Source organism: Elephantulus edwardii, unplaced genomic scaffold (assembly GCF_000299155.1).
Source record: "Elephantulus edwardii isolate Elephantulus edwardi_28Jun2011 unplaced genomic scaffold, EleEdw1.0 scaffold00118, whole genome shotgun sequence".
NCBI classification, from domain to species: Eukaryota; Metazoa; Chordata; class Mammalia; order Macroscelidea; family Macroscelididae; genus Elephantulus; species Elephantulus edwardii.
Genome location: NW_006399868.1, coordinates 2,964,989 through 2,984,670, shown reverse-complemented (window position 1 = coordinate 2,984,670; position 19,682 = coordinate 2,964,989). Strand labels below are relative to the sequence as shown.

Sequence of the window (19,682 nt, the reverse complement as noted above, 5' to 3'; positions counted from 1 at the left end):
GAAACACAGGAAACCCTTCACCGTCAACTGGTGATGGAAGGTAATAAAACTTGGGTTTATGATGTCATGTCATTTTCTACAGGTGATGTGTCTGGTGGGTGCTTTCTAAGCAGAATTTACTATTAAAAAACAGCTCACAGATGTTAAGTGGGACACCAACTCATAGCTGACCCCTCAGTGGGTTTTCAGAGGTTGTAAGAAGCACAGGAGAAGCCAGACCATTGTTCTTCCTCAGAATGGTTAGTGGATTCGAACCGTTTGCCTTGAGGTTGGCAGCACAGCCCCTTACCTACTAGGTCACCAGAACAAACTCTCTAAATGAAGGTATTGCAATTTTCCCAGTTAGTGTATTTTGGCATGGAGGCTTTGGGATGCTACCGATTATGTTAAAACCACTTTTTTTTTTTGTTTGTTTGTTTTTAAAACCACTTTTAACAATAAAAGTCTGTACTTTTACCTTTAGTAGAAATTCCTGGAGTTCTTGATGGGTTTTTGTTACTGTTGTTACTGAAAGATCAGACCAATTTACCTAAGGTGAAAAACAAAATCACATTTTAGAGTTATTCCTGAGGGGATAACCAGCTGGGAAGAAGTCATGCACAAAGGGCTTTACTTTAAACCTTATCAACAGTTAGAAATGGTAATGAAAATTAATCTGACACTGTAATTTCTTCAAAATCATTAAAATGAACCGTACATACATGCACTGTCCTTGAATGTTTGTCGCTGTTAGGTATCATCAAGTCAACGCTGACTTACGATGACCCTACAGACAACAGCTCTAACCCTGCCCTCTCCAGTGCCGTCCTCATGGTCCCCGCCACGCTGGAGTTCGTGCCCATCTTGGTGAGGGTCTTCCTCTGGCTCTCTGACCCTCCACCTTTCCCACTACGATGTCTTTTTCCAAGGAGTGGTCCCTATTCAAGTAAGTTTTCCAATAATTCTTTTCAGATAGACTTTTTAAAAAGTAGTCTTAATGTGACTGTTACAGTAACATTTGAAAAGAGGAAAAGTCAAGTCTTTTATTGTGAAGTTGCTGGATTCTAAAATGGCACAAGGTCAGCGTAGACCTGTGTAGAAGACAAGCCTACAATTCTCTCTTAGAACTCATTAAATATATGCTTCTAAGAGAAAGAAGGAGACTTGACTGGCCTCTGTGACAGCATCAATTGTACAGTGTGCACTGTACTCTATGTACCGCTAGAGAGATTGATGGTCTACAAAGATTCCATCTTTCTCTCAAAATGTTAATGTCCTACTAAAAAGGTGGACCATACAGGATGATCGCCTTCTTCAGCTAGAAAAGCAGATGCTCAAGAGAAGTGAATGTAATTGAGAGCAGCCCGAAGTTGGAGCAAGATCCGGAGACTGGCTTTGCCCACCTTCCCCAGGAAGCTTCTCACACAGAGGGCTCCTCACGGTCACGGAGAAGCTCACAGACCAGACGTGTGGGCTCTGCTTATATCTCAGCACATTACAATTCCTCACACATTTTTAAATTTAAAAAAACGACCTAGCAAGACAGCCTCAAAACAAAAATCTTTATTAACTGGCACATTATCAAGCGATCTTGAGGTCTTCCAGTGTGTGGGGGGCAGCTCCTTGGCTCAGGCCTGGTTCTCGGTGTGGGGTGGCAGGACAGTGCAGTCACTGCTGACTCAATCTGCAGCCCAGTGCAAGGATGGGAGAGGCTGCCCAAGCCAAGTCCTTCCAAGACTGTGAGCAGGGCAGGTGCTGACAAGCCCATGGCAGTAATAAGTCCAGAGCCCGGGCATCAGGAGGAGGCCAGTGTGGCTGAGGGCCACGTGAGCAAGGGGGCTGGAGTCATGCGTTACACAGCAGAGGAAAGCACATGGAGGGGACGGCTAACATGCTGCGGAAGTCAGAGGTCAGAAATTCATTCCAGGCCAGAGCAAACAGTGACCCATCAGATCCTCTGGAAGTTTCCATGGCAGCCAGGGTCTAGGTACACGAGAAGCCATTCTGCTGGAGGGTCAGGAAGGCTTCAGGTGAGAGGGCTGACTGAACATGGACAAGCAGCACCTCTGGGGGAGGAAGTGAAGTGAGGAGGTAGGGAACCAGGGGCGATTCCTCAGCGTCAGTGTGTGCGGCCCAGGTCAAGGGAACAGGTGAGAAAGGTGAATGAAGCCCAGGTGAGGTGAGAGGAGGGTGTGCTAGGAGATCCACACTGCAGGCCACAGGCCGTGGAGACAGCGTGAGTCTCAGACGGGGTAGGTCAAAGCCAGCGTCAGACCACAGGCAGTAGTATGGAGGCTGCACATCTCTGAGCTGAGGCGGCTACAAACAGGATGGCTTCAGACCACAGAGCTGCAGTTACAGGTGGGAAAACAGGTAACGAAGTCCAGGGAATTGACAGGCCAGTGAGAGAACAAGAGTGGAAACCATGATGGGAAAGAAGCACCTACAACCTTGTATGAAAAATAGCAGCAGAAATGCCAACTTCTTTTTAAAGACACATAAAGTACATCTTATATCTTTATTCTCTCCCTACATGTAATGCTCTTATTTAAAAAAAAAGAAAAGAAAGAAAAAGAAAAGAGAAGAAAGAATATTACCCAAAGTAATTTCAATGACATAATTAAAAGTTTCAAATCTGGCAAACTACACAGAGTAAACTAGAAACAAGGGATTCCGTTCATATAGGTCACATACTTGGGCATGTTGTTGGGACAGGCTATTTCTTGGAAAGGGACATCGTGCTTGGAAAGGTGGAGGGTCAGAGAAAAGGGAGGAAGACCCTCAACCGATGGATTGACACAGTGACTGGAGCAATGGGCTCAAGTGTGTCAGACAGGAGAGAACAAAGTTCAGATCTGTTGTTCACAGGGTCACTATGGGTTGTATTTGACTCAATGGCATCTAACAACTATATATACATACATACACACACATATATGTATATGTATGTATATATATATACACACATATACATACAACCTTTCTTAAGTTAGCAAGTCGGCTGTATGTTTACCCAAACATCACTCTTCATTCTTTCCAAAAGATCATTTAATGCAGGCTAAAAGATAACTGTTTTGTGGGAGGTGAAGAATGGCTTACTTTGAAGGTGTATTCCCAGTACTTGTCAGTCCTTTTTCTCTGGACTCCCTTCAACATTATCTTCTCGATGTGCACAGCTGAAATCAAAGACAAACACATTTAGCATCTACAGAGTTTAGATCTGACTCTCAATTCCCAAATGCAACCCTACAATTTGACAAATACTTAGGTATTAAGCTCTTCGCCTCATCTTTACCATTAGTTAGCCTTAAGGGAAGAATTAAAAGCACAAAAGCTGAGCAACAACCCACTCATCCACAAAACTGAGTTGGTTTTCCTATCCTGCATCTATTCAACACGCTGAGGGCCCAAGAAGCTTCCAGGCTAAACTCCAAAGACGAAGAAAACACAAGGATGCTTTACTAAGGATGTTTTTCTACATAATTTTCAAATCTGTTATGTTGTGTGGAATATAAAAAATACAGCATGTGAGGATTAACTCACGTAAGCACTCGTTCATGCTCACGACCTCACGGCTCTAAGTTGTACTCAACTCCACGACACCTAACAACAACAACAACAGTTCATGTCAATTAATTTTACACAATCGGTATATTCAGGAAAACAGGCTGGTAGTTGGGGTAGGTGTTCCCCCCCACCCCCACAATGGAAAGAAAAGACTCCAAAGTATTGTGTCAAACCTGATAACAAAATTCTATCAAACTGGGAAACTGGAAACTGTTTAAGCCTGACCCTTAATATCAAATAATGATAAAGACACATTGAGCATTATGCTGAACGACAAGATTCATGACATACCAAAATCCTCCTTTGCATTAAAAGAGCAGCGGGAATGACGTGTGCACAGTCATTCCGAGAGGAACTAGAGAAAATTATCCATTTATTCATGGGATAAGCTGCTGTACAAACCCGACAACTCCTCATTGGAAACTTCTCTAGTCTTAAGTATCACAGTAGGAAGCAAACCTTTCTACAACTGAAAGGTGTCAAATCCTTGAGCTCACTGGGCTCTTCCCGACACAGCTGGAGGGTCCAGCCCTCGAAACAGGGCACAACGTCAGAAGGCGAGGGGCGTGGATCTGCCAAAGGTCACAGCGATGAGTCTGAGCCGTGACGGCACCAAGCAGCGTGATGCTGGCTTGGACAAGGGAACGATTCCTTTTTCCCCAGAGGAAGAAGTTAAATACAGGAAGGATGCACGGAGGTCCCACAGCACCAAAGACACAAGATTGTTCTAGAACACGTGAGCAGATCTAGATCTGGCCACACAAGCAGTCAGTCCTGGTAAACCAAGGTGACGCCTCACCAGGCTATTCTGTCAGCATCCCAAATCCAAACAGTGTCTGGTGGCCTCCCTCCAGGGTTAGGATGTTGAGAACTCCAAAAGCCAGGTGGGGAGACCTGGATCCTCAGAATCGCTTTACAGACCAAGCTACAGCTGTTTTAAAGGAAGATGCTAAGAGCCTTCTTATACTCAGCCTTCTGAAGTAATCCTCCTCCAGGAATAAAGCAGCTAAGAAGAGAGAGAGACCTGTTTGACCCTGGTCAGACCCCAAGCCTTTGTAGAAACGCAGAGGACAGGGACACCTTCTGATCAGCCTCTGGTGCAGGATGCTATACCTGCTGCCACCTCTCAGAATCAAGATGAGACCGTGTGAGAGGAGGAATGGAGGCTAATGGGAGACCACCTAACTCTAACCCTTGTTAACAAGAAAAGGAAAAAAAAAGTATGTGTAATAAAAACCATCTGTGATATTACTTTAGAGTTTTCTCAAAGCCCCTCTCCTCCTCAAAAAAAAAAAAAGTATACATATATTTTCGTTACAAAAACATAGCCCCTGACTGCAAAATGCCTCTAGGTTACCCCACTGCATAAACTCAGGTGAATGAAGGTCCCTGGGATCTAAACTGTGTTTAGAGAGGATGGAGTCTTCAGCTAGATGTGGCAACTACGTAAACTTTTAAACATCAACCATCATACTTGTTTTTCCTGGAAGTATAAAATGTATCTAAAAAAAGTACTATAAGAGGAGAGCTTAAAAAGAAGAAGGGAAATGCCCTGTGAGCATCAAATTGATTCTGACTCATAGTAAGTCTACAAGACAGAACAGAACTGTCCCAATAAGCCTTCCTGGTTTGGTGATACAGTGGCTAAAAGCACTAGGTTGATTAACAAATGGCCAGAGGTTCAAATCCACTAACAGCTCTGAGGGAAATCTTAGAAGCCCAGGAGCCAGCCCCACTCTGCCCTCCAGGGCCACCATGAGCTGGACTTGACTCAGCGACGTGGGCCTACTTTTTCGCTTTACAGAAGCAGATTGTCACATCTTTCTTCTACAGAGGAGACAGCGACAAAAACCCACTACAGTTACAACTGAGTGTGGTGTCTGTAACCTCTCGCATCCTGAGCCCGAGCCTCAGGATTGCCAGTCCTACTGTCTTCACCACACAGGTTAACGAACTTCCCAAACCCAAAGAGAGTGCCTTGCTTTTTAGACAGCTGTTTTCCCCATGCCACAGCCTCTTGAACACGGAGGACAGCTACTCTCTTACACTGAACTTCTGCTATGTTTGCTTTTCCAGAGGCTCTGAGTACACTAAAGAACGCACGACACCAGATGCTCAGTGAGCAAGAACGTCTTTGCCCTCCAAAAGCACCTGACCAGGATTATGACAGACACACGGACAAGACAAAGCAGAATGGAGCAGGACAGGAGTGCAGACAGCAGACCAAGCTAGAGGGGAAGGTGGGCTTCTCTGTTCCAGCAGGAGACAGGAAAGTCAGAATCTGTCCATGCAGTTCTATCACCCTGCCATCTCCCACCTACTGATGCTTTCCGTTTACAAAAAATATAGAAGCATACCTTCTGGCTGGGCTCTGTGAGGTGCCGGAGTAAGTCCATCATGAGGTATTGGGCCTGGTTCTAGTAAACTGGTCTCGTGACTGTGCACACAATCGCCAAGAGTGGAATCATTCTGGACAAGAAAGAGGGGCGTGTTAATCTACACCTGGAAGACGAATCCCAAACTCCAGAGACAGGCCACAGCAGCTCTGCAGGCTTACAGCCTCCACAGCAAGCACTCGGGTTAACACGGTTCACAGAGCAAGTCGGGGATCACAAGCTGCGCCCGGGCAGAGCAGCGAGGAAAGGGAGAACCATTGTTACCCTGATTTCACTTAACAGTCCATCGGTTCTCCAGGGTTGGTCCCACTTTCTCGGGGCAGATGCAGTAACAGCATACTGCTAATTCAGAGCTGTGATGATGTCAGCGTAAACCAGGTGAATTGAAGGGACACGCTGTGTGCGAGTGCCTCCTATCAAAGGGCATTTAGGTTTCCCCAAATTCTTTTACACAATTTGTATTTATTGCTCAGGTTTTGTGAAAATCTCACAAGATGTGTTCTCAGGAAAAAAGATAATTTTGCAAAGCCATCATCAACACATGCTTAGCCTTTCTTGAAAAGAAGAATGGCTGTGGACAGATTATACATCAAACATCAAGCGGCACACTAAGCCTAATTGAGTTTGCTTGGCGAATCATTCATGAACAGGGATAAATTCTACTCCCTGGAGATCTGCTGTTTAGGATAAGAGACAGTACAAAAAGCTGACCAGCTTCTTCAGACCTTGCTATGGCCATTAAGTCCCAAAGAACCCACTAGAAGACCAGAGATACTGCTCCATGTCAATTCTCTATCTCAACTCAAACCACATCCACTTCATATTCAGGACCTTCTCAAAACACTATTCATTCCAGAAACACTGGTGTTTCAAAAACCATCTGCCATTTAACAAATCTGCAATAAATAATATACAATGATCGTGTGTGTGTGTGTGTGTGTGTGTGTGTGTGTGTGTGTGTAAAGAGACAAACAGAAGACCCTAAACTTCCCAACAATCCCAATTTGAAGGATTCTGTTCTGCTTGCTAACAACATGCCTTGGCCTGATAAGAGGAGAAGATGTTAATGAACATTAGGCTCCATTTCTGGGTGTAAGACATTTATCAAATACCCCAGAGAGCTCGGCTTCAGTCCATCTCTCCACTAAGACCCCCAGGAAAGAATGGCAGTCCTTCTAGAGCCCTCCAAAAGGGGGAAGAGAGAAGGCTGTCCATGTTAACATCCCTGGTCTCTCATACATCTAGCCTGAGCGTGTTCAACACTTGTCAACAGTGATGAAAGAATTTATCCAAATAATAAAGCAATGTGTATCCTAAGCCAGACCACACAATCGCCGACCACATCTGCTTAAGAGAGACTTCACTTTGCAATATTTAACACTGTTTTTAAATACATCTAAAATCAACACAGCTATGGGAGAAAAAGATGCAAACATCCAAAATGAGAGATGAAAATGTCTGGCTTAATATGACTTAGAATGGTTAAACTACAAATGTTTCAGATCTAAAAGGATTCTAAGAAAATACTACCACAAAATACAAATGGTAACTGTAAGCCAACCAAGTAGGTGACTTACAGAGGAAGAGGACGAATTCCTAGAAACATACCAACTACACAAATAGCTTCAAGGGAAAACAGAAAAAAAAATCTCGACATGGGACAAGGAAACCAGTATTCTGAAAACTCCCCACCAAATGAACGCCCATCACCAGTTACAGACCCCATTGGTGGAAACATGCTAAGCAGAATTAAGTCAGGCACAGAGGGACACGGCCTATGACATCGCTGGATGAGACAGATGCCGAGACAAGGGTTTATTCGTAGTTACCAGTGGCTGGGGCAAGAAGGGTGATGGGGAGTTAGTGATTAAAGACTCCTGAGTTTCTGTCTGGGGTGACTGAAAACACAGAAATGGAGGGTGATAATGACTATACAACCCACTGGAAGCTAATGTCATTTAACGGTCAACCTGTTTTACCTATATCAATTTAAAAAAAAAATCTTTTTTTAAAAATTGTGATAATAACAACTATCTGATTTTTTGATAGTCAAACACCCTAAGCTTCTCAAATAATTTTGTCAACGGGAAGACATGACCCATTTGTGGTTGATAAAAACAGCATATGCTGTCATATACAAATAATGCAAAATATTTCTTTAAAAATATATATTTATTATGTTGCCTCTAGAAATGTTGCATTAGAGCAACTGAGAGAAAACAGTTTGCTTTATAATCAAATATATCTTATTAAAGTCTAAAATCACTTTACGAAAGAAATCTGACAAATAAGAGAGTGTCCTTTTTAATAAGTCAGGGAGAGAACGGGATGCCAACCCCTATATGATGACTATCTTCTAATTAAGGGGCCCCTGGCCCACCCCAGCAGGCACCAGTCCTACCAGATCACAAAGACAATGTTTAGAAGGTATTTACAGAGACCAGGGCCAGGCGCTGGACTCCGGAGTGCCCCGTCTGGCTACGCACTGTAGTGGTCTTTACGGAGCAGGGAAAGGGCACTGTGAACAGAGGAATGCAGGTTTAAGGGAATCTCAGAAAGAGTAATTACACCCATTTCTCCAATGAGCTCAAATTCCCATGAAAACCCAATGTGGAGCTGAGAGTCTGGACCAAAGAAAGTGACTTTCTTCCTGATGGGATCAGGAAGAAAATTTCAAACTTTAGGCCTGCAGAAAGATAAACAGGCACACCAAGAATGATGGAGATAGAGACAGAGACAGAGATAGAGGGAGAGGGATATCCAGGAGCTCCCGGAGGCTAGGATCTACCTGGAATTTAACCACATGGCTGAGATTTGTTGTTGTTCAGCACCATGGAGTAAACAAAGCCCCCATGAGTGGGCTTTCAGAGGCAGTAAATCACACAGAAGGAAAATGCCCATCTTTCTCCAGGGAACAGCTTGTGGATTTGAATTATGTGCCTTCAAGCTGGCAGCGCAGCTCCTTACCAGTAGGCCACCAGAGCTCCCTCATCTCATGCACTTGAGAGACTCTTCAGAGTTAACGTTTACACAGGCCCAGGATGACTCTTCACTCCCAAAATTTCTTAAATGTTGGAAACATTTGCCAAACAGTCAAGTAGTTGGGCAGTCCTAAAAACTCTGTGAAAGACACCATTAACACAAATGCTCACAGAAAGTCAATCTTATTAACAAAAGTCAAATGGCAGATGAGGCTGACTTTAGTTTCTCTAACAATTTCCTCTGTTCCTTTGACATAGACAGTAAATCCAAAATCACCAAGGCAGCTTTAACATGAAAACCAAGAGTTTCTTAAGCTCATTTAATTGCACTAAATTCACTGTTTCAAAAGTGTTCACATTCACCAAATTTTCTTATCAGCCTTAGTTCCTTTAAGTTTCTCAGACTGATCAAAAACAGAGTAAACATTTTCTGAAAGAAAAAAAAAAATCAAAACCAAGCCTGCTGCCACTGAGCTGATTCCAACTCTGCAGTCAGCTGTCAGGTTTGTGAGGCTGTAAATCATTCCTGGAAGGGACTGCCCATCCGCCTCTCAAGGAGCACCTGGTGGATCTAAACGGCAGACCTCCCAGTTAGCAGTGTAAAATGTAATCCAGTGAGCAGCAGGGGAGGGTCACAAGCCCTGGAGGTGGAAATCAGGAAGCCCTGGCCCCCCAAATTCTGAGCCGCCAGGGAAACCACACACTTCCCAGGGGCACCATGCTGATGCCACTCAGTCCCAGCTGAGCGGTTCCCCAAGCTCAGCCCAGACACCCTGTGAAGCCTCCTCGCTGTCTGAATCCTTAAGCTTTGTGAGAAATAACTGCAAGACTGTGAGCATGGAAGATGGTCGCTGTTTTCACTAAGTTGTGGGCATGTCATACAATTACATCTTTTAAACTTCTTTAAGTAATCAGAGTTGCAACTCAAGTGTATGCTATTATTAAAATGAGTCATCAGAAATCCTGCTTGAATGCTAGACAAGGACACATTATTAGACACAGAACTGGGACACCAGATTTTATGAGTTTCTGAAGATGAGAGCAAGGCTGCTGGGGGATTTCAGAGCCGCAAGCTCCCTGGTCCTCACTGGTTAGGAATTGGCATGGAGCAGGCCTGGGTGATGGGGGGGCTGCCCTGCCTCATCTGGCAGCAGGGGGGAAGCACTGTGTCCTGCATGAAGGTGGCCCCACAGACACTGAAGTGACACTGAGTTCAGAGGAGAGTGCAGCAGCTCTGTGGTTCAGAAGCAGCAGCACGTCGACTTCTGCTCTGACCCTGCGTGCCCCATGTGTTTCTGCTGTGACACACTCCCCACATAGCACTTGTACTGCTGAGTTAAACTAGAAAGCTGGGTCAGAGGTGATTCAGCAGAAGAATCCCCAGGTCCACAGGGCAGCTCATGGGACAGACCCACCCCAGCCAGCAGTCTCGCTTGCTCCCATCATGTGTTGACATCTGTTTGCCAGAATGGCCTCTTAATTTGGGGGGAACTATATATATTTATTACTAATCAGGGGAAAAATTAAAAACTCATGATCCCATGTCATTTCCAGAATCCTTAACTTGTAGGCTGCACAATCCAGGAAGATGTGGCAAGAAAATATTGATAAGGTAGCCAAGGGCCAAGGAGCAGTGAGGGCAACAGTTTTTATCCCAGAATTGGCTTTCAGTGTCTTTGTAGGAAGATTCCCTTCAGGCTTCCACCATCTTCAGCTGAATATCACCATCTGTTGGGAGCTCTGGTGGCCACAGTCTGTATTTAGTTGAAGGTGAGGGAGAGAAATTCTGCACTTAGATCCAGGAGCCCTGGGGTAGGAGAGGTTAAGCTCTGGAAGGTTAATCCATGTCACTGATGGGAATCTACTCACCATTCTCCTTCCAGAGCTCCGGCCTTGGAAACCTGGTGGAGGGTCTGTGATTCACAATCAATCTGACAGTGATGGTTTGGTTCTGGTCCTTGGATCTGGAGGTCTAGTAGCACAATGGATTAAGCTCCGAGATGTTAACACGTTGCCACAAATGATGGGGGGAAAATGTGTTTCTAAGCAAGGTTGTCAATTTAAAAGTGTGCGGCAACTTGTTTAACTGAACGACCTGCAACCTAACGAGCAGGTGGCCAATGAGGGAGTCTGCTCTTACAAAGACCTCCAGCCTTGGGACGCCCCTGGGGCGGTGCCAGGCTCTCCCACAAGGCCGGAAGTAACATAAAAATGTGAGGTTTTGGTTCTTGGATCAGAAAACTACAGAGGTATGATGTCCTGAGAATGGTCATGCTCAGAGCCTAGACCATTCCTGGGGTCCCCCTACTTTCACACCAGAATCTGACCTCGCTTTGGCCCCAGAAACTGGCACGCTGACCCCAGAATTGCTACCTATCTGTCCAGTAGCCCCAATCTTTAAGGCTCCACACCCATGAGGGTGAGCTGAGAGGATCTGGGTAACATAGGCGTCTCCTCCTGAACCCATGGCTGACCCTCCGCCTGGTCTTTCACCACCTTACCCACAAGGGAGGAGTATGAAGGGATTGGGGTGGTGTTGGGGGGTGGGCAGAGATCACAGGAACTGAGATCCTGCCTCAGCAGTGCACAGCACAGGGGCTGCCAGGACGTGCAGGAGAAATGCTCTTGGAGTTCTTATGGAACGCACGTTTGCGTAGGCCGGCAGTGACGCATGTTGTTGTGTGCCACTGAATCGGCTGGGACCCACAGTGACCACATGAACAACAGCTCGGGCCATCGTTGGGCCATCCCGAGGATCGTCCTCTCTTCCTCCGGCCATCCCCTTTCCCAGCGTGATGGCCCCTCCTGACTACATGACCAAAACACGTGAGAGGAAGTTTCAGCCTCCTAAGGAGCGCTCAAGTTGTACTTCCTCCAAGACAGACTTCTGGGATAATCAAGAGAATCCACGAGATATTCAAGATTCACCACAGCTCAAAGCCACCGACTCTTTTTTTGTCATCTTTGTTCACTGTCCAATTTTCAGATGCATAGAAAGCACCTGAAAATGCCATGGCTTGGATGAGGCATACTTTATTTTCTTTCTTTTTAAAAAAAGGAATTCATTGTATATTTTCCTCTTTCCCCCAGTCCACTGTGCAGTGCACCCTTGTTCCGGACTGTTGTCATACATATAATGCCGAATCATATATTCCTTCCAGACAGTTCTCGCCCTCACCTGTACCAATGCCATGTTCATTATCTAACCACTCTATTCAGTCCTGTTTTATAACAGCGGTGTTATGCATATTTATCTGTTATGAGACACACTTAAGTCTTTAATATCTTTGCTCTGTTTGGCTTTTGAAGAGGTCCTTGACTATAGAGTCCCCAAAGCAATTTGTCTTTGCTTTCTTAACTGCTGCCACCATAGGTGCTGATTGTGGATCCAAGTAACATGACATCACTGACATCTTCACCCTTCCCCATCCATCGCTATCTACTGGTCCTGTAATACAGATTTTTCTTTTCTTGATGTTATGATGTTTGTAATCTACATTGAAGGTTAAAGTCTTTGTTAAGTACTTCACAGTCTTCTGCACTTTCTGCAAAAAAGGTTAGATTATCTGCATAATGCAAATTTTGATGAATGCTCCTCCAATCCTGATGCCACAGTCACCTTCATATAGTCCAGCTTCTCCAATGATTTGCTAAGCATGCAGATTGAATAGGTTTACTGAAAGGCTATCATCTCAAGCACATCTTTCCTGATTTTAAACCATGCAGTATCCTTTTGTTCTGTTCAAACAACTGCTTCTTGGTTTAGGTTTCGAATGAGCACAACTAAGTGTTCAGAGAGTCCCATTCTTGTCAATGTTAGCCATCATTTGTTACGATCCACACAGTCAAATGTCTTTGTTTGGTCAATAAAGTATAACTAACCAAGAAAGCGTTCTCTGCTTTCAGCCAAGATCTGACATCAACAACGATATTCCTTGTGCCATAGTCTCTTCAATCTCGCTTGAATTTCTGGTAGTTCCCTGTCCATGTACTATTCTAGTTTTTTCATAATCTTCAGGAAATTTTTACTCGCATGTGATATTAATGATGCTGATAGTTTCCACATTCTGTTGGATCTATCTTTTTGGGGAAAATGGAACAAATACAGCTCTCTTCCAAACAGCTGGCCAGGTGGCCGTCTTCCAGATTTCTGCATAGATTGATGATTATCAGTTTTGAGAAAGAGAGAATCAGGACTAGTCTGAACAAGGGGTAAACGACCTCACTGGTCTCCCAAAACAAGCAAACCCCCCAATTCCGTTCCATTTTCTTTTTGGGCAATGCTGCGTATACAACTTCTCGCTCAAGGAAATATTCCACAAACAGCATTTTGGTTTACATGCCACCATGTTGTCCTTTCTAAGCTCATCATTTAATGTACAAAATAAAAATCACTTAGAGTACAAGAAAATTATGTACATAATTCTTTCAACTTACATACTTCTAACAAGGAAACTTTAAAATTCTACTCCTTTTCAGCTATGAAGACTGCCCACTTCAGGAATCAAACTAAGTGTTCAATTTCTTCTGCTCACAAACAAGGCCCTACTCGCATCCCACACCTGACTCCCACCTTCACGCTCACAAATCACAGATGGGAGATGAAGTACTTACAGCTCCCACAGACAACTATCCAAACAAACAAACAAACAAAAATCGTTCATTTATGACTTTGTCCACGCTATACCACGAGGTCTGCACCACTTCATTCATTTCATACACCCAAAAGCTTGGGAATTTGGTGAGAAAACATGGTCTAATTATAGAAGAGTTAATTAATATGCAAGAGAGCTCTGGCGGTCAATCTAGTGGATAAGGAGCTGCACTGCCCACCCAAAGGCAGGACGTTCAAACCCTGCTCCTTAAGCTGCTCCTCAAGAAAAAGATGGACAATAGCCTTCCTTACGATTTCTGGCCTCTGAAAACCTGCTGGAGGGTCAGCTATGAGTTAGTTCCGACACAACAACAAATAACAACAATATGCAGCACTCTTCCAGGGGCAACTCGGCTCACTCAAATCTCCATAACTAAAAAACATGTCTTATTCCCAAAGGACCATCCCTAGAGAAGATACCCAAACCAAAGGCAATGCCTTACCAACCCAGTCAATCCAAGCCCCTTGCAATCCCACAGGCCAGAGGAGAAGCTGTCCCACAAGGTTTGAAAGCTGTATTCCTTACTGAAACAGACCGCTGCATCCTTCTTCCAAGGAGTAACTGGTAGGTTCAATACAGTCACCAATGTTTTTTATAAAATAACTGGATGTGTATAATTAAAACAAACAAATCACAGCCTGGGGAACTGTAACGTAATGAACACATCAATACTTTTCAGAGTTGTATCTGAAAAGTCCTGGATACAAGTGATTAAAATGAAACATTTACAGTATACGCAACACAGAGCTGTGGTGCCTGAGCATCTGGGGAACTTAGAATCTAGTAGAGAAGGCCAGTCTTAGATGTTAAAAATAATACAGAGTACAGGAGAAGTCCAAAATTAGAGCACAGAAAATTCCATGTTATTGGAATTCAGAGGCAGCAAAGAATCTCATAAGCTGTCTGCCACCGAGACAATTCCAGAGAATATCATGCAAGAAGTGGTGAACGAAAGGGAAGGCAGAGAAAGGGAGTGATCCAAACCCTATTAGTCACCATGCTTTAAGCAAACAAATCACCACAATGAAAGAAATCGTAACGTGAAAAAAAAAAAACAATGCTTCAGAGAGATGCAACCCAACAGCTGAGGGGACAAGCAGGAGGGTTAAGTAGATAGATATGCAAAGAAGATGACATATAACATCCCAAGAGATAATGGTGTCAAGCAAGAATGATGGAAACATGAATTCAGGATGAGGAACATCAAGGTTTAAGGAGGAGGGTTATTGAGCAAATCAGGGTGATCAGAATATCATGGGATCATTGAGAGAACTGGGCGGGACTGGAAGATTGGGTATTTTGTTTTATTTTGTTTCAAATCAATGACTGACACGTTCTTTGTATACCTACTAAAGTGAAAGTGATGGTGGACATCTAGAAAGGCAAGCTTTCACTGGCTCCTTTTGTAACTTGCTGGCAGCCCATCCCTCCTTTCCTTCTGGGCCTCTGTAATACAACACCCCAGCTCCGACTCTACTGCTTACCTACAGCAACCAAACTGCTCTGTGCTCTCGGACCTAGTCACCACTTGTGTTTACCAAGCACCTTTATGAACATGACCATGTCAGTTAACGTATGATAAAGAATACCCCTACCTGATACAGAAGTCCTTTGTACATTATAATATTTTGCTTTATCTTCCCCAAGCTACCCTTTGAAATTTTCTGCTCATCTCTTCCTTCAGCATTTCTTGTTTTGAACTCTATGTCCTAGTGCATGTTTCCGAAATCTGCTGTTAAAGCTCTCTCTAAAGTGCTAAAGAGCAAGAATTTCAGTTCAAAGACTAAAGTGTACCTGATCCAAGTATTTTTCAATTGCTTTGTATGCATCACAAAGTTGGACAATGAAAAGCTGGACTAAGGAAAGCTGATGAACTGATGCCTTTGCACTGTGGTGTTAGAGAAGAGTACAGAGTATCCCATGGACTGTCAAAGGAGCAAAGTGGTTTATCTTAGAGCACATGGTGACACTTTATCTCATGTACTCTGGCCATGTTACCAGGAAGAGTCAGTCCTTGGAAAAATAGATCATGCTGGGAAAGGCAGGGGTCAGAGGAAGACCCTCAGTGGAATGGACTGACACAGTGACTGTAACAACGGGCTCCAGGACGTCAGAGACTGTAAGGATGGGACGGACAGGGAGGGCAAGCTTCCGACCTGCTATTCACGGGGTCACTAGGAGCTGTAATCAACTTGATGGCTCCTAACTCCGGTGGTCTAGTGGTAAGGCGCTACGCTGTAAAGCTAAAGGCACATGGTTCAAATCCACCCGCTGCTCGGCGGGAGGATGGGCAATCTCCTCCTGTGTGAGTTACTGCTTCTGACAACTGCTGGAGGGTCAGCTAAGACTCTGTCCTGACTTCACTGTGCATAAGACCACCCCTTCATACTGAGCAGCGTGAAACTTGTAAAAACCAAGAAGGAACAAGACAAAGTGATCTTTAAGAAGCTAAATCTGACGCCAAAGAAAGTAAGGAGCATACACAGTGCACTCATGTGCGAGTGTGCAGGCAGCTGGAAGGGAATCCAAGGCCAGCGCGCATCTGAGCTCGGGAAGAAGGGGAGGAAAAGGCCCACCTGAGCCCAAGGCCCTCCCACCTGTAACACAAGCGTCTGACCAGCACTTCCCTTCTAGAGGGACTATTCCCAGAGATAGGGACCACACAAAGTAACTGGATGAAGGAGGCTTTTGTGACAAGGCATTCCCTTAAAGAAAAGAAGTACTGTTAAACACAGTCCTCCGTGACCAAAAACTACAGTCAGTAAACCAGAGCCAGTCTGCCTAGGAACCCCACAGGCCCATTTACTTTTCTTTCACCTTGGGGGAAAAAAAAACAAACATTACTCACAAAATAAAAACCCTAGCCAATAGCAGCTATAATATTGTTGCTGTTGTTAGGTGTCACTGAGTCAAGTACGACTCATAGCAACTCTGAACAATACATATATAATAGTAATATTCAAAGTTACTAATTGTCTGTGAAATTGTCTACTTGTTAACAAAGAATTAGAAAATATGACAAAACATCTCTGAATTATCAAGGAGTCACAGATCATTATTTGTTTTCCAGCACATATAAAATTTATGACTACACTATATTATGGTATATATTAAAGGAGCTCTGGTGGCCAGGGGTAAGACGTTGTGCTGCCAACCCAAAGGCAGGCTGTTCAAATCTAACAGCTGTTCCACAGAAGATGGACAATCTCCTCCCAAGCAATTTTAAACCTCTCAAAACCCACTGGAGGTTAGCTATGGTTCCGTTCCAAGTCAATAGTTGTAAGTTTTTTGAGCAATATATTAAGGAGCCTTGGTGGTTCCATGGTAAAAGCATTGGGGGATAAGAAGTGCATACCCAAAGTAGTCATTTCAAATGCACTGGCTACCCTCTGGTTGTACAGTCCAGAGGGAATTGCATGGCTAACAAAGGCTCAGCGTCTCCAGTAGTTCAAATTCTCCAGTGCCTCTGGAAGAAATATGGATATTCTCCTCCTACTACAACTTACAGCCTTGAAAACCCTCCAGTCAGCTATAAGTTAGAATGACCTGAAGATAGTTAAGAGTTTAGAGGGGTGGGGAGGGTGTCTGAGCTGGCCCAAGAGGAGAAAGATGAGGCAGTCTGCTTCTCCTAAAGATTACAACCTCAGAAACCCTATGGGGTAGTTCTATGACATCCTATAGGGTTGCTATGAGTTGCCATTGGGTTTTTAGTGTATACTGAGGGTGCAATAGAATTACAAAAAAGTGTGAACTCTAGTGAGCATTACCAGAAGTATGGCACAGACATGAAGTGAACACACACCGTCAGAAAAACGGTGTAGAAGCCCAGGGCTGTCACAACCTTCAATTTGTAAAACAGCAAGAACAAACCCCCCACGGTGTCTGCAATAAACAGAACTAAGGGCCAATAAAATAAGGGCCACCTGTAACTGGAGGATTCTCAATGGCTGACATCTGCTCCTGAAGTCAATGCCACTTAACGTCACACTCCACAGCCAAGGAGTGGTTTTCTGTTCCCGTCAGCCCTCCACCAATTTCTGAGGCTGTACATCTTCAGGAGAGGAGACTGTCCATCCACCTCCGACAGAGCAGCTACGGATTCAAACTGCTGACCTGTGTGCTAACAGCACAACACGCAGGCACTGAGCTACCAGACCTCCTTCCATCTTCCCAAAGACTCTACCACTAGTGGCTTTTAAAACTGGACTGCTTTTATACCTTGATGCAGACAAAGCAATTTAAAATGTCCAATTTTAAGTAGCATCTTTAAAAGTCTGCAAAGGCAGGAAGGTTGCCTGTCAATGAAGCAACACAGCTGGCTACTGGAAGACCATTTACAGTTTCCATTAAGAGGAGGAGACCTTGTCTGTAAAGTAAGTCTTGTCAGTTATTCTATACATTTATTCACTTTTGTAACTCTTGTAGCACAGACCTGAAACACTTGCACACAGACTTCTGTTGACTCCTGTACCATATGTTACATCTGCACATGTAGGTTTTCAAACTCAACTCTGTACTATGGGCTCACAGCTAACACTCTGGTGTGTATTCTGAGGCTGTAAATCCCATCCGGGAGACAGCGTATCTTCCTCCAATGGAGTGACGGGTGGATTCGAACAAGAGATGAGTCCCATTTGGGTTGGCACTGAAACGTCCTCTGGGCTATACCAGAGTTTCTTATATGTGTTGTTGTTGTTGTTGTTGTTGTATACCATCAAGTAAGAGCTAACACTTAGCTGGTTCTTCAGAGGCAGTTAATCTCATGGGGAGACTACCCATCTTTCTCCCTCAGAACAGCTGGTGGGTTTGAACCTCATATCTTTGTGTTGGTAGAACAATTCCTTACCACTAAGCCACCACAGCTCCCTTATATATGTATAGACTTGGCTAATTAGTGGGTCTTTTCACTGACTGACTCTGTGATTTACATACCAGTCTCCTAAAAGTCAAGTCAACATTTAAATTGTGATCTAATTTTGTACTCTAAAATCTAAACTACAAAGACTGTGGAATGTCTGTTTACAAAAACTGCCACTTTGAATACAAAAATACCCACAGAATCTTCCTCCATTTTTCCAACATGACCTGGTTAATATGTGGCTTGTCTTCTCAAAGATCAACGTCACAGACACGGTATGTCACTAAATAGTTGCTAGTCAACTATGTGCTGGAACTGGCCAACTTAAAAGCGTGCAATTAATAAAAGCACACGTTCCACTAGGAAGCATCATTAGGGTTGGTTTTGTTTTTTTAAGAGAGATTGCTTCTTATTAGGGATTTGATACAAGCCTTGCCATAGGCAAGCCATGCCGGGTTAGCAAGGAGTCAAAGCTAAACAACCCATTTCTCAAATGCAAACTCACTGCCATGGAGTTAATTCTAGCTCGCAGCTGACCCTCCAGCGAATCGCAGGGGAAGCGACTGCCCATCTTTCTCCTGCAGAGCTAAGAGTGGATTCAAACGACCACGCAGACATGTGGCCTTTTGGGCTACAGCTCCGCTTTATATATTTCGCCACCAGACCTCTCTTAAACAACTAATTTGTGTGCTGTGTTGCTGTGTGCCGCTGAGTCAGAACTGACCTATAGATGACCCTCCAGCGGGTGTCCTGGGGCAATTAATCGCAAGGAGACCGTCTTTCTCCCAAAGATCAGCTGGTGGATTCAAACCACGTGCCTCTGCAGCTGGTGGAGCTGAACCATGTTAACTTGGGGATTGCACTGCCACTTCTTATCACTAGGCCAGGAGCTCAAACAACCCATTTAGTTGGGATGAAAACACTCTAGTGCCAAAGCAACTTCACTAGACACACCAGGGGACTGAATTGCTCCTTAGTGATTAAAACATCACAGGCATGTGACTGAAAGGTTCCTGGGGGGATGAATAATTTCCCCTTCCAGTGTCACTGTCACATCCCGTCTCCCCACGTGCTCGCCGACTGACCTCACCAGGGCACCCGCTCCCCGCGGAACCCGGGAGGGGCATGGCCTGCGCTGGGGCGTTTCCGGGCGACGGGGCTACGCTGGGGGCGTACCGGGGGCGTGGCCTGCGCGAGGGGCGTGGCCCGACGTCACGTGGCCGGCACGGCGCCGCCATCTTGCTGG

The 19,682-nt window shown here is 44.6% G+C and overlaps 1 protein-coding gene across 1 annotated transcript in view; it reads right to left on the bottom strand.

The window, feature by feature from the left end:
* Window positions 1-19,682, bottom strand: part of ZCCHC2 (zinc finger, CCHC domain containing 2) — a 52,271-nt gene that overhangs the window by 27,357 nt on the left and 5,232 nt on the right. Inside the window, exons 4-6 of the mRNA XM_006892757.1 lie at window positions 5,904-6,015; window positions 3,079-3,155; window positions 458-529 (exon numbers count right to left, since the gene is read on the bottom strand). Of these exons, the coding sequence (XP_006892819.1) occupies window positions 458-529; window positions 3,079-3,155; window positions 5,904-6,015 (261 nt within the window). The remainder of the gene's footprint in view (window positions 1-457; window positions 530-3,078; window positions 3,156-5,903; window positions 6,016-19,682) is intronic.